The sequence below is a fragment of the Diachasmimorpha longicaudata genome, chromosome 16 (assembly GCF_034640455.1).
Source record: "Diachasmimorpha longicaudata isolate KC_UGA_2023 chromosome 16, iyDiaLong2, whole genome shotgun sequence".
Lineage (NCBI taxonomy): Eukaryota > Metazoa > Arthropoda > Insecta > Hymenoptera > Braconidae > Diachasmimorpha > Diachasmimorpha longicaudata.
The window spans coordinates 3931988-3945717 of NC_087240.1; the positions used below are offsets into that span (position 1 = coordinate 3931988).

General features: G+C 37.0%; 2 protein-coding genes across 4 annotated transcripts in view; one reads left to right on the plus strand and one right to left on the minus strand.

Moving 5' to 3' along the window:
- The window catches only part of LOC135170077 (reticulocalbin-2), a 97867-nt gene that overhangs the window by 27216 nt on the left and 56921 nt on the right, over window positions 1-13730 (plus strand). Inside the window, exon 1 of one of the 2 annotated variants that reach the window (XM_064135592.1) lies at window positions 2903-2941. The exons of the other annotated variant lie outside the window; for it this stretch is intronic. Within the exon in view, the coding sequence (XP_063991662.1) occupies window positions 2918-2941 (24 nt within the window). The 5' untranslated portion in view covers window positions 2903-2917. Of the gene's footprint in view, window positions 1-2902; window positions 2942-13730 lie in introns of those variants that run through there. 2 annotated transcript variants of the gene reach the window in all.
- Window positions 1-13730, minus strand: part of LOC135170053 (sodium/calcium exchanger Calx) — a 47008-nt gene that overhangs the window by 24902 nt on the left and 8376 nt on the right. For both annotated transcript variants that reach the window (XM_064135555.1, XM_064135554.1), the window contains exon 3: window positions 6419-6510. In XM_064135555.1, the coding sequence (XP_063991625.1) occupies window positions 6419-6510 (92 nt within the window). The remainder of the gene's footprint in view (window positions 1-6418; window positions 6511-13730) is intronic.

The following is a 13730-nucleotide window of genomic DNA, read 5'->3' on the forward strand; positions in this document are numbered from 1 at the left end:
ACTTTAATAAAAAAAAAAATAAGAATAATTTCCATGATTCATATGAAAATGTCTTGCTTCTCGAGTCACGAGTGTAATGAAATTTTTTTATTACATTTTTACGTACGAATGTTTATTTATGGCGTTACATCTCCAGGGGTAATAATCACGAAGGCAGTGGTGTGGTGGTGGCAGGGGGGGAGGGAGGGGAAGGGGATGGAGGTTTGGAAAAAAAATCCCAGAAGGAGGAAGTAGAGCCGAGAATGAGGGAAAGGCCAGAGGGAGCCCAGTACAAATGGCAGCCGGAGGTGAGTGGCGCTTTTGTGTTGACTTCCTAGGGTAGTTCACCCAGTTGAACTGGGGGGATGAGTATAAGTTTCTTGTTACCGTCAAAGGAGAGATTTTCAGCCGTGATTCTACACAGTCGTAACTGAAAGCGTTACACTACCCTGGGATATTTGCGCTTTTATTGTTTAAAACGTTGAGCAATGAATTTTCTCGTCAGAAGGGGGGTGGGGGGTGGGGATGGATGGCGGTGGTAAGGGGGATGGGGGGACAGTGAAATAAATGCGAACACTCCATTGTCACTCGGTATTTAATTATGGAAATGCTTTTGATTGTTCGTTCTGAAACCACTTATTATCAAGATGGTTTTTAAGTGAATGGAATTATGAAAATTAATTTATTTGAAAAATGTTGAGTTTTTTTTTTGAATTTAGAATTACTTGAGTAATTAATTAACTGGTAATGGAGTTACTAATAGTGAAGAGTATGTAGATATATATTTTTTTCAGTTGAATTGTAAATGGAAAAAATGTCTTGACGAAAATTCCCGGCTGATCGATAAATTAATCGTTAAATGAATTGTTTCAGTAAATTGTCGGTTTTTGTAATTAAAAATAGTGAAGAAAATTCAGTGAATTGAAAAAAATAATTAATGATCCCGGGGCACATCGCAAACAATTAAAATCCAATGATGGCAAAAGCCTGGAATGAAAACCAGTGGAAGAATTGTAAAAAGTCAGACATATCTGAGACCCTGGGAATTTCTCATTCCCATGAGTCGCTCAGCTCTCAGCAACCTTGGAGCCACTGCTAAAGCGGATTTTCCAGTGAGAAGAAGAATTGCATGAGAGAGTGTATGAAAGCACAACAGGGAAATACTCGATACCTTCGTTGAGAATAAAGGAGACGTTCATGTCGAAATGGTATATTGGTGGGAAAAAGAATTGGAGTGGTCTCGAATTACACTTGGATGAAATGTCTCTTGTTTCCTCGACTTTTTTCGTCATCCATTTTCTCAGTGGAATAGTTTCTCCGAGCTCTCTATTTAGTCCCCAAATTTTTTTCAAATAAGTTTGACAAAATCTACAGAAAATATTCGCAACTAAAAAATCATAATAAATAAAAAACCAGTGGATTAATAAAATAAATATTTCCTCCCTGAATTATCATCGATTCCGAATCTATTTAATTCGATAAACGCATAGAATTTAACCACTGGCAGTAGTAAAACCCCAGTTGGGCCAGCCATTTCCCAGACTTTTTATTTTATTTTCGTAAAACCCGTTGGGCTGACACTCGGCGCCTCAGCCGCTTGTGATTAATTTTTATTGGTCCTCGGTTCTCTCACTATCGCTACGTTTAACTAGCTGTGACCCCTCTCCTACCCCCTGCCGCCCCCACACTGAATTAATTCCTCTCCTGTAGTATCTCGTGTAATCCAGTTGAGCACTTGATAAAAATCGAGGGAAAAAAAAAAGTCGACGATGAAAAAATAGAAAAACGTCACAAACATTTTATGCAAAAAATCGGGAAAGAGATGAATCACTTAAAAATATGAAACCTGCGGTTTACTAAACAACTTTTCTTCAACTTCATTCTTTACTCAGTGAGATAATTACTTGCTTTTTTATTCAGTGCTTGAGTCAACCCTCATCTGCATAATTATAGCAGATTCGAATTTAATTATCTCATCCATTTTTTTCATCAACATTATTTTTTTCCTTCTTCATTTGTATTAAAATAAAATATTGTGGATGTAATACATGAGCTGAGATACCAACAACAATATAAATTTTACAATTCATGAAAGCAATCAGCTCCAGCTAAAAATTCTAATTTACAAAGATGCCGCGAGTCACGCAGAAAAACTTTTTTGTACTCCCTTTTCCCTGGGTAGCATTTACAACGAGAGTGAAAATTGTCCCCTAGATTATTATCAGTGGGAATATACTTTCGAATGTGGGTCATCGAGCTGGAGAAATCCATTACGAAGGGAAGGAGATGAGTAAAAAAAAAATGGAACAAAAAATGTTGACGCGTAAAAACCAGTGCAAAAATGTGAGTAATATTTGTCCCCCTCTGCCGATACATTTTTATTATTTTCCTGTTCACAAAGGCAAAGGTAACAAAGGGAGAGGAAAGGAGGGAGTGGCGGTGGCAGGGGGGAGGGGGAGGGGGAGGTGAAGAAATTGTACCTGAGAGATTTTACAAAAAATTTATATATGAAATTAAAATTATTTTCTTTCGTTTATGAAAAAAAAATACTAATAATGACATTCGCTGACGGATTAAGGGAATAATTGCGTTATTATTACTGGTCATTTCTCACTGGATACAATATTCCTGGACATCCGTGAGAGGCTGGAAAATTGTCACGAGAGATGGTGAAATGAGAGGGGAGTCGTAATTACTCGGTCACAGCAGTTGTTGAGCGGTTGCTAAAGCTCAATGGGTGGCTCCTTGGTACAATGGAGCCGGTGTTAGAGGGTTTGTGCCATTGATTTTCGTCAAGGGTTCATTTTGAGTGGCAGGAAACGACGTGAAAGAGACGACAAAGGAGTGGAAAAACCAATTACGAAAGTTTCAGATGTGTTGTCCATTTTATTTCTTCATTCTCGTGAAATATTTTCATGCCAGATGATGGAGTCGAGGAATGGGAGCACGGAAATATCTGTCGGTGAATAGTTTAATACGTATTTTTTCCCCAGTGGATTTATTATACAGAGAAATATTCGATGAAAATTACGGACATTTTCCGTAGTTCCGAAACGACATTTAAATTTACGGAGCTGTCGTGGAATTTTTCCGGAGCTTTTCGCAGGGATGAGTAATAAATTTTTTATTTTAAAAATTAACCCAAAGAAACTGCATGAAAAAATAAAAATTTAATTAGCTTCATTAGATTTATAAATGAGAACCCGAGAATACGAAAGCGTTAGAATCGTTTTATAACGCAATCGTTCTCCACAATTTCCCTAATTAATTATTTCGAAGTCAAGGACGTACTTGGGGTGAAAAACAACGTTCGATCGTGTGAAAAATGATTTTTCCCCCGGAAGAATTCTGGCTTTTGAATAAAAAAAAAAATCTTCCATCCCCTTTTCTCGTCTTAATCCATTCTCGGCAATTAATCACCCCCGTATTTTCCCTCTGTCTCGAGAAATTAAAATTTACGGGGTGTATTTCCAAATGGATATTACCAGTAATGGAGAACTTTTCCTGTTTTACGCGAGTTTCTCTTATCACTTAGTGAGTATGCGTGACGAAGATCCATAAACACACCTCCGGCCGTCACTATTTTTCATAGGGTGAACTGAAAATGCCGGGATTTACGTTACTCTGATGGAAATTAATGGTAAAAGAGGAGTAAAAAAAATGAACTGAAAAACAATCAACTCGAGTTGGGGAGGGATGCTAAACAGCTTTGTGAGGGTGTTGATGGTTTAATGCTCATCGATTAACATGCGGTTGATAGTAATTAGTCAAGATGCTCGGGATATTTCATGAGGCATTTTATTTCCACCCTCGGCTGATGGATTGCACGATTTAAAGTTGATTTTAGTTATCCTTCAGACTCACTCGAGTCCCGTTCACCCATTTTTTTTTTCTTTCTCATCTGCGCTTGCCAGCTTCATCCGCGGGGGGGAGGGGGAGTGAGAAAGGGAGGGATTAGTTTCCCCTCTGGATGTGCCGCGAACAAAGGGATGCGACCCTTCGATTTATCGCTTCCAAAGTTTTTTTTTTCACTTCTAACTCTTTCCCCTGACGTTCCGCTGGAATTAAATTCCCGGGGGTATGAATGGGGTGGGAGATATTCTGAGAATCCAACGGAGTCAAAACAACACTAGAAAAAAATGCCTATTGATTGGAAATATTGTTGTTTGTGAAGTTCAATGAGATTTTTTTTCTATTGATTTCGGGTAATTGATTGATTTACAGTGGATTTTCCCTGAAGACTAAAAAAAAGTTTTTCCATCATATTATTGCTATTTCCCTGTCGTTTTTTATTTTCTACATCCCCTGGTTCTATCCCCCCTCCAATAATATCGTTAGAACGATTCTAAAACATTCAAATAAATATTTTTATTTTTTTCTGAATCCGTCTTTCCTCCGGACATTGTTGTAAAATTCCACCGCAATTCCGTTACAATAGCCCTTCGTTATATAATCTCTCAACACTCTCCAAAATTTATTAAAAAAAAAAAAAACTCCCGTGTCAAAGGTGTTGTGAAAAACCACAGGATAAAAAAAACCAGCGTGAGATAATGCGGTTAAAATACCGTTGCATATACATGAGATAAAAGCGTTGAAGATGTAGTGGGATGAGTGCGTCAGTGCCTTTCGCACTCTGTGCATGTGTACAATAGTCTGTAGTTGTGCATGTGTCACACCTCCCTGGTCCCTCGTAATATGCAAATCGTAAAATGGAGAGGACAAGAATTGTCCGAGAGAAAACAAGAGCTGTGGAAAATGAAAGAGGAAAAAAAAAATATTGAAAAAAAAAAAAAGAACTTTTTCTCCAACGAAATCAGATAATGAAGTTTTTCTCCCCCAAGTTTTTATTCCCCTTTCCGGTGGGATATGGCGATCGAGATGATTTCATCTGCACTAATTTCCTCGTCACAGGCGGGATTAAATTACCTCTGAAGTATCCAATTTTTTTTCTCTCTCCCTTCGTGAAGAGCGAAATTTCATTGTTTTTTTTTTAATAGAAAAAAAATCTAATTAATTCGTGAAAAATTTTTCCTCACTGCAGTGTCTAGCAAAAATATTTTACTGCTGTTGGGATTACAATGGGAGGTCTGTGTGAGCTTTTACGTGCAATTTATTCTGCGAATAGTGGCGCTGTTATGCTTAAGCAGCAAAAGTATCAGTAGAAAATATTGAAAAAAAAAAAAGCAAGAAAATTCAACTGAATTTCGTCTCACGTTTTTCACGGGGTATCTTCAGATCTGGGAGAGACGGGAGAATTGGCTTTAAACAGTTTTTTATAGAGAGCTTTATGGGGTAGTAAAATGGGTAATGGGAAATTTTTTGTATCTCTTTTAGATTCTGAGATATTTAATGAAAAGTGAAGAAGTTGAATTTTTTCAACATTTTTCCACTGAACTTTCGTTATCTTTAGTTCTTCACTCGTTTTTTTAAATGAACTTACGGCCAGTCGCCAGGGTGCAGTCCACGTTGATAATTAGGAGGGCGTGTTGATAAATAATTATTGGAGACACACCATGAGATCAGTTCTCTTAACTCTTATTTTTATTTCTACACTCATCTATTTTTCTAATCATTCTCCATTAAGTCCATTAATTGTTGAATTATTTAGGTAATGAGTGGTTTCAGGGAAATATTTTATCAAATACAGAACAGAAAGCTACTGGATTTTTTTTTATTAATTTGAGTTAATCAAAATTGAGTCCAGAGTCTTCAACAAAAAAAATTCCCTGCGAATTATTTACCGAACCCACTTGTTCCCCAGATAATTCAAATTTCTTTAATAATTTCCCACTCTATCAAGACGTTATATTAGAAAATTGAAAAATCGAATCTTTCTCAGGAAAAAAATTTTAATCTTAGAGTACCTATCACTCTCCTGTACAATTATAACCCCATAAAATATCCCATAATTATCTCTGTACAAATGAAAGTGGAAATAAACTCAGGAGAAAAATATTTGAATGTTAAATAAGCATTTGGGGTTTTTCACTCTTAAGTACCACCAAATGGATTTTTTTTTTACCCCTCGGTAAAGAAAGAACTCGGGGACTGCTCTCGTTTTTCATTTAAAACTTAAATTGCATCGTTCGTTGGTGGTCCCTGAGAGGTCTCTCTTCCCTCTTCAGTTGAAAGCGAAATAGAAAAAATAAGCTGAAGAGAAAAGGGCGCGAGAGGCGATAAAACAACTAGGTAGCATAGCATTTTATCATGATTAACTGTCACCCTTTCCACCCTCGAGGAAACTATCTCCAGCTTCCGGTTAATTACAGCGACTTGAGGCGATTGATGGATTAATAATTCCGAGTGAAAGATTCGATTTTCAAAATTGTTTCTCTTAACTGTGAGGTCATTCAATGTTTCTCTAGATATTTTGAGACGACTGGGGGCTGATTAATTAATTAATTAATTTTTTTAATGATTGAATGATGGAGAGACTCACCTCCTTGCAGCTGGGGCTCTCCTAACTCCACGTAGAAGAGAGCATCCTTCTCGTAGGAGTCCTCTTCGATGATTGTGAGCATTATCGTCTTTCTGCAAAATTTTAAAAATTCAATTTTTATTTATTTTTTTTTGCGTATTTTCGAGGTATTTGTTTATCAATTTTTTTCCCGTGTATTTTCGCACTTTTCGGCGAATTGAATTGAGATGAGAAACCCGCTAATTGATATCGGGAATTGTATTTTATAGTCTCAAATATTTGGTTGTGAACATCGAGAGCGCACGTGGGTTTTATTAAAGAGACGCGATTTAATTGAATTTGGAATTTGTTTTCTCTCTATGGAAAATTTTATAGCATGAGATGAACATTTTCCGGATAATTGAATTTTTTTTCTCATTACGAAAAAATTAAAATACACGAGAGGATTTTTTTACTCGAAAAAAAATGATTGAAAGTTATTTTCGAAAATAATATCTCTTTCTGGATAAATATCTCGTGATGGAGTGTTCCTACGACGAAAATACATAAAATCGTTTTTGAAGCTCTTGAAATTATCAACAAAAAATATTTTATAACATTTTTTCTTGGAATCGTCCATTATCGAGATAATCCGATTAAAATTTTTGAAAATTATAATTCTATTCTACCATATCTCATAGAGATACTTCGTTCATTCCCTCCCCCATGTAATTACCCTCTTTAATCATCGATTCACCGTATCATTCGATCCTCCCTCTCCAGTACCGCATTATGAGCCTGAATTTACCCCATCAAATTGGTGAATAAACTTTCACTCGACGGATGTTAAGTTGCACTAATGATTACAGTCTGTGTGTGCACTAGTCGAGCCGATTATGGTACAGCGTAAACTCGGGATTTTGAACATGATAAACGGTAATGGTGGCGAGCTCGATATATTACAAAGGGGGTGGTTTCCACTGAGTTGATGGAAAATTCATGCGGGACAGGGATAATTTTCTAGTTAAGTACATTGAGGGGTAATTTATAATTTTAATGAAAAATCGAATTATCCGAAGGGAAATGTAATCCTGAAATCGATGCGAAATAGCCTCATTGTTCAATTTCCCCGAAGACAATTTTTTATCAAAATTCAATCAATTAAAATTCGATTAAAATTATTAAATGCGGGAAAATCTCTTTATGTTGATTTTTTTTTTCGTTCCCCTCCGGCGTTGAAGCTCTCGGTATCGCAGCCTTTATTTATTTATTGAAACTCGACCGCTTGTTGGTTTGACCGATGCAAGAAAGCCCAGGTGATATCCCCTGTGGCTGCCGAGAGAGAAATGTAAGCCCAGCCCGATAGAGGTGTCACCTCGGGGACCAACGACCAGACAAATTCGATTTACCCCGATAGCCATGGAATATGGAGGGCTTCACTGGCAAATCGGTAAGGTCGTAACCCTTCCGTAATCGTCGATTCCGTCATCACACGGTGTGAAAAACTATTTAAAAATAACGTACTTATTTCGTTATCTGCCAGTAAAAATATTATCTGGGTAAAATGACGGGACAGTTACGCCCTTTTTTAATGAACCTTCAGAAAAAAGGTTCAAAACCTTCCAGAAAAGGTATAGAAGGCTCCATGCAGAGGTGAATTCCACACAGAAATAAATTTTAAATAAAAATTAAACCTCCAGGGGGTGAAATAAGGGACGAAGGTTAGTTTAATCCCAAAAATTATCCCCCCCCTCCCCCAAGTCTAATTTCTCTAACAAAACTTGACCTAAAAGGTCTCTAGAGGTCTAATAGTTACCCAAAATTTTTTTTTTGCCCAAAGTGGAAATAAAAATCTCAACTTTTCGGGTGTTACGTCCGAAAAAACTAAATTTGCAATCGAGGACTATAAAGTAGGTGAACTCACACGTGAAAAAGTTTGCTGTGGGAATTCAAGTATCAAAGAACTTTCAGGAGCACTATTGACAAGCTCATAGAGTGCGTTATCGCCTCTATTCTCCCCGGTGGTGCCTTGTCACGATATTTATATTCCGATGAAAGTAAAAATGACAAAAGAAAGAAATAACGAAAGAAGCATTTCGTGACTTGAACTCACGATTTCTCATTGTACCAAGTGATAGGTCTGAGATTTGATGCCCGAGGGCGCTTCAGTCGTATCCCGTCTGCCATTGTTCGTACCTCCTCCACTTTGCCAGGGTCTTTGTGTTTCCCCAGCTGTTATTGGCACTTTAGTATCTATTGTCGATGCACTTGACTTTTTTCGTGATGCCTTTTTTCCATGTCGTTCGATTTTACTGGAGTTTCGCTTGGTTATTTCCAGGGGGTGGAGTATTGGGAGGGTTAGGATTGAATAAACATATTCCGGTTCCTGTGGAGGGGTTTATGACCTCAGTTCGCCCGGTTTGAGGGCAGTTTCCGAGCCTAGGAACATGAATTTAGGGATTTGTGAATTTTTCATGTCCTCAACATGAAAATTCCTCTCAGTTGAGCTTCCAGGATTCTCTAAAAAGTCTCACCACTAGAAAAAAATGGACGATAAATGGCTTGTCTCAACCGCACTATTTTCCTCCTCTCAAAGAATTTCATACCCCAAGAATTTACGTAATAAAATCCCGTCGAAATAACGAGAATAACTCTGCCAAAAAAATTTCCAACCGAGCCACTGACGCTGGAAAACCCGCGACATTTTCAACTTTTCGGAAGTAAATAATGTGCCCGAGGTGCTCCCTTCCGGAAAGATCAAACGTCGAGACGTCTCACCGGCCCCTGGGGTGCATAAACTGGGAAGTAAAGAGACCCGAAATGAGGGACAATAACTACCACTGCCCTGAAATGAGTTTACATTCATTGACCGCAAGGAAAAATAATAACTCGGGATTAAAATTGTTTAAAAATTACGTGTCATATAATTTACCAGTAAAATGAGTATTCAGTAAAAATTACAAAAAAGTTACGTATTTTTTCACTGAACGTTTTGAACTATTTCCTGAAACTTCCCTGGAAAAGTGCGTCACTGTTCCATAATTTTTACCGAATATTTTTTTTACGGAATCGTCACATAATTTTTAAACAATTTTTTTTCTCTGTCTAACCGCAGGAGGAGTTTATTTCATTTAAATTAATTGATTATTTATCATTGCCTTTCTAAAAATCATTATTTGATGTTCAAATTTCCCGGAAATTGGTAATTGATATCTGAAAATCAGTGACATGTCCCTGAGGATGAGTGACATGCGATGGAAAACAAAAAAAAAAAATATTATTTTCCGTGTTCACCGCGGGTACATGCGGTGGATTCATCTCCGGCAGTTGTTGTGAGCAAAAATACAATCCCACCTATTTGCGTAGCTCTCATATACCTATTCTCTCATTCATCCTCCTCCTTGTCCATGGTCATTATGTTCGTGCCCATGAGTGGAATAATTGATGCTCATACGCCTCGTATGAATAATTAATTATGCCATGCGTTAATCAAACAGGAGTCCATGGTTTGTTGATGATATGATTTCATCATTTTTCATCGCTGAGATAGCGGTGGATAAGAGATGATAAAATAAAAGGGTTCAATTAAGGTAATTACTGACGATACCAGGGAATGCAAAATAATCTTTTTCGATAATTTTTATAATCATATTTTATTTAATCTATCGATTGAAAATATCTATCAAACATATGATGGGCAAGATATATTATATATTCACCTCAACATATTTACACAAACGTTTTAAATATTTTAGTTAAATAATAAATTAAATTTTCATGTCATTTAATTTTTTATATTTCAAAAAAACGAAAAGGAAAAACTTTATATTTTTTTAAAACAGAATTTCTCTTTGATTACATTTTTTATCTCGCCATTTGCATGTGATCTCGAAAAAATAAGGGGAAAAGAATAAAATATTGAAAAGAGGTTGGACCGAAGTAGATTAGCTAAATAGGTCTGGGATAATCTGTCTCAGAGAAACTTAAACCTGTGATATTAATCGGTGAAGTAGTTAGGGCTCTGCATTCGTCGTTTCGAGTATCGTGACAAAGTTTGATAAGACCTACTTGTACGACTGCCCTTTAATTATCAGGCTCACTCGGAATATTTTTTTTATATTTTTCAACTCACAACTCTAATGATAGCTGCATGATCCAGGCATCGGTGGGGTGGGTAGAAGGGCACAGGGGGGTGGGGGGGATGGAAAATATGTTTCTTGATTTTTAATGTCACGTTATGTCGTGAGAAGTTGTAACGACAAGTTGCTAACGACTTGTGTCAACTTCTCAGCAGTCTCGACACCTTTAACGTATGTTTTTTAAGTGCAACTAATGGTTGTAGCTGATCATCGATAGGGCATGATTTTGGTGGTTTTTTTTTTATCGAATGATGAATTGAATTTGAAAGTCGATGAGATTTTTTAAAATGGAGGCGAAGGGCCGGATGACGTCCAGTGATTTTAGAAGGGAAACACAATTTTTTAAAATTTAAAGTCTTTATCAGGATTTTAAATTCTCAAAAAAATTTCGATTGCATTTTTCGACTGAGGGAAATATTTTTAATATATATGTATTATATATACATATGTAGACTCATTCAATCGACTGCCTCTGTATCGCTACAAAGTCTGGAAGAATCGCAGATCAAAGTTATTGAGTTGAAAAGGTCGAAGAAAAAAAAAAATGAGAGAGAACAGAATAAAACTCGTGCCGGAAGACTTGTCACCATTGAAAAGGGATTCATCCTGAGAATGGAGAGAGGACAGAGTGGAAATCCTATTGAAGCACTGCACGATACCTTTCACCTCTCTTTCACTCGGAGCAACAGGAAAAAAAAAATAAAGGATAGACAGGGGAACAAAGGGAATGTCATTAACCTCATCTTTTTATTGGACAGCCTTCGAGTTTATTTGATAAGGATACAAGGAGTGCGAGGGGGAGGGGAGGGGGGTGGGAAGGTCGAGGGAAAACATTTCATTCAAGTATAATAACGGGAGCTCGTTGGAGAAGTTGACAACACCGCTGATTTATTGAAGTCGGGTGTCCCTGTCTCCTACTACTGAACATGATTTATAGTTCAGAATGAAATTCCAATTCACTATTTTCTGCGGTATTTTTCAGTAACAAATTTCAATTCTAGGGAAATTTATTGGTGAAATATGGGGAGATTGAGCCAGCAGATATTTTTGGAATTAATGAAAAATTCTCACAATTAAAAAAATAATAAAAAAAAAAGAGAAAAATGTGATGGAGTAAAAAATTGATTTTCTTCTGTTAATTTAATGGTCGTTTAGGGTTTTTTAAAATTATTTGGGGTGAATTTTTCCTCAATTATGAAGAATTTTCTCTGAAATTTTTCATTCATCATTATTGGCTGTCTAGATGAGTTTAAAATTTTCTCCTGGGGCATATTGGAATATCCGTACACTTGAATCGAATTTACGGGCTCCAATTTTCCCGATGATATCGTCATGCTACGTGACACGCCCGGAATATTCATCCGGACAGCTGGGGTATGCAATTTATCGGAAAACTTCGACATCTTCCGTAATACCGATAACCTTTTACCTTTGCAAAACAAAGGGGGGATGGGTTGATAGGGGGATTTTATAAACTCATCTTGACGCGGTAAAAATCGTGTGAAGGTTCGAAAATTTAGGTGAACTAACCCATTCCTTTGGTAAATATGTACTTTAGGATTTTTATATAATATAATCCTCGGTCTGGCTAGCTGATCAAATTCATAATTCGACCTTCTCTGGTACCTTCCACGTTGTCTCCAGGGACGGGGGTTGAGACCCGACTGTACGAGACTGAGTTTTCATCTGGATCCAAGTTTCGTGTGACACTACGTGTTTCACGACACCCTATCCGAGGAAGTTTTGGTCTATTCCCTTGATTCCATGATTACAGGAGCGGAGGAGATACGATGGGGGTGAATTTGTTTAAGAAATTTTGTTGACTCTCGGGAATATTGCGGGGATTTTAATTCCTGGGATAAGTTTTAATTTCATTTGTGAGAGTGGGTTTATTGGGGAGGAATATCAATGTGAAAGTAGGGATTGTTTCGTTGGAGAGAGAAGGGTAATTTCGAAGGGAAATTGCAGAATTTAATGAAATAAGAGGATACGTCCCAGCAGTTGTGACGCATTTCAATTGAAGATTTTATTTTTATGATCATTTCAGTAATATCAACAGAGTATAATTCAAGAAATACAGAAATAAGACTTTGAAATCTTCAATTTAATCATTTTTATATTATTTTTTAAGTATAATGTTTTTTTATTCTCAAATATAAAAACATTTCAGAGAAAAAAAAAATTAAAAAAAAGAGTTGATAATTTTTTTTTTGTCACAAATTGCTAAAGTTGGAATCGATATTTCGACAGCTGATGAGTTATGTCATAAGTTTTCCCCACCACCTGAATGTGATCGGTCGATTGAGTCCCTCCCCGAGTCCATGAGAACTTTGGCAAAAACTTTTGACGAATTTCTCTCTTTCTTTTTCTTTCACTTTAATATCCTCTTTCTCCTCTCGCATCCGTCCGTTGCAAGACTTTTATGCCCCTCGAAATGGCGGACAATTCTTGGATGCAAGCCGAGTCACCGTGGCGACCCTATCCTTCCTTATCTCGGCAAATGCCCCGGGAAACAAACGTGTGACTGGGATAGGGCATTCAGTGATACTAACCACCGAACAAAGTTCCCTAACTCCCTTCTTCCACGGCATTGTCGAGATTGTCTCGAGTACCGGGTCTTTCATTTGGATCCAAGTTTTGTCTCGCAATGTAGTCGCAGGGGTGTGAAATGACGCGAAAAAAAATTGCTCAATTACGGTGATTAGGGCTCCCAAAGACACCCTCACAGTCAACAAATTTTGAGCCTTCAGGTCACGAACAAATGAACTTGGAATTTGATTAATGATCGATTACTATTTCCATTGAGACAGTCAACGCAATTGTTTGACACCAGAATAAATTCGCAAATTATCGTATCAATTTCAAAACTTGAGTTCATATAAAAATTTGAAAAATACGATCGAAAACCGAGATATAAAAATTCTCTCTGACGTTGAAACTCTTCGACATTAAGATTTTATTACCGTAAAAAAAAAAAATAAAAAATGCATTAGAAAAAATTTCATACCAATTCTCTTGAGTGAAACAATTCAGTGGTTGAGTATCACCATCAACTCTGAAATTTAAATCTATTTTTACGTCCGCAGAAGTCGTAATAGTCGTTTTCAATTTTGTCTCGGTGATAAAAGGGACGAAATTCGCCTTTCAAATGAGCCCGAGTGTATATCCTGAGGATTCTCGGTAACTGGAACCACTGGGCTCACTTCTCCAGCAAT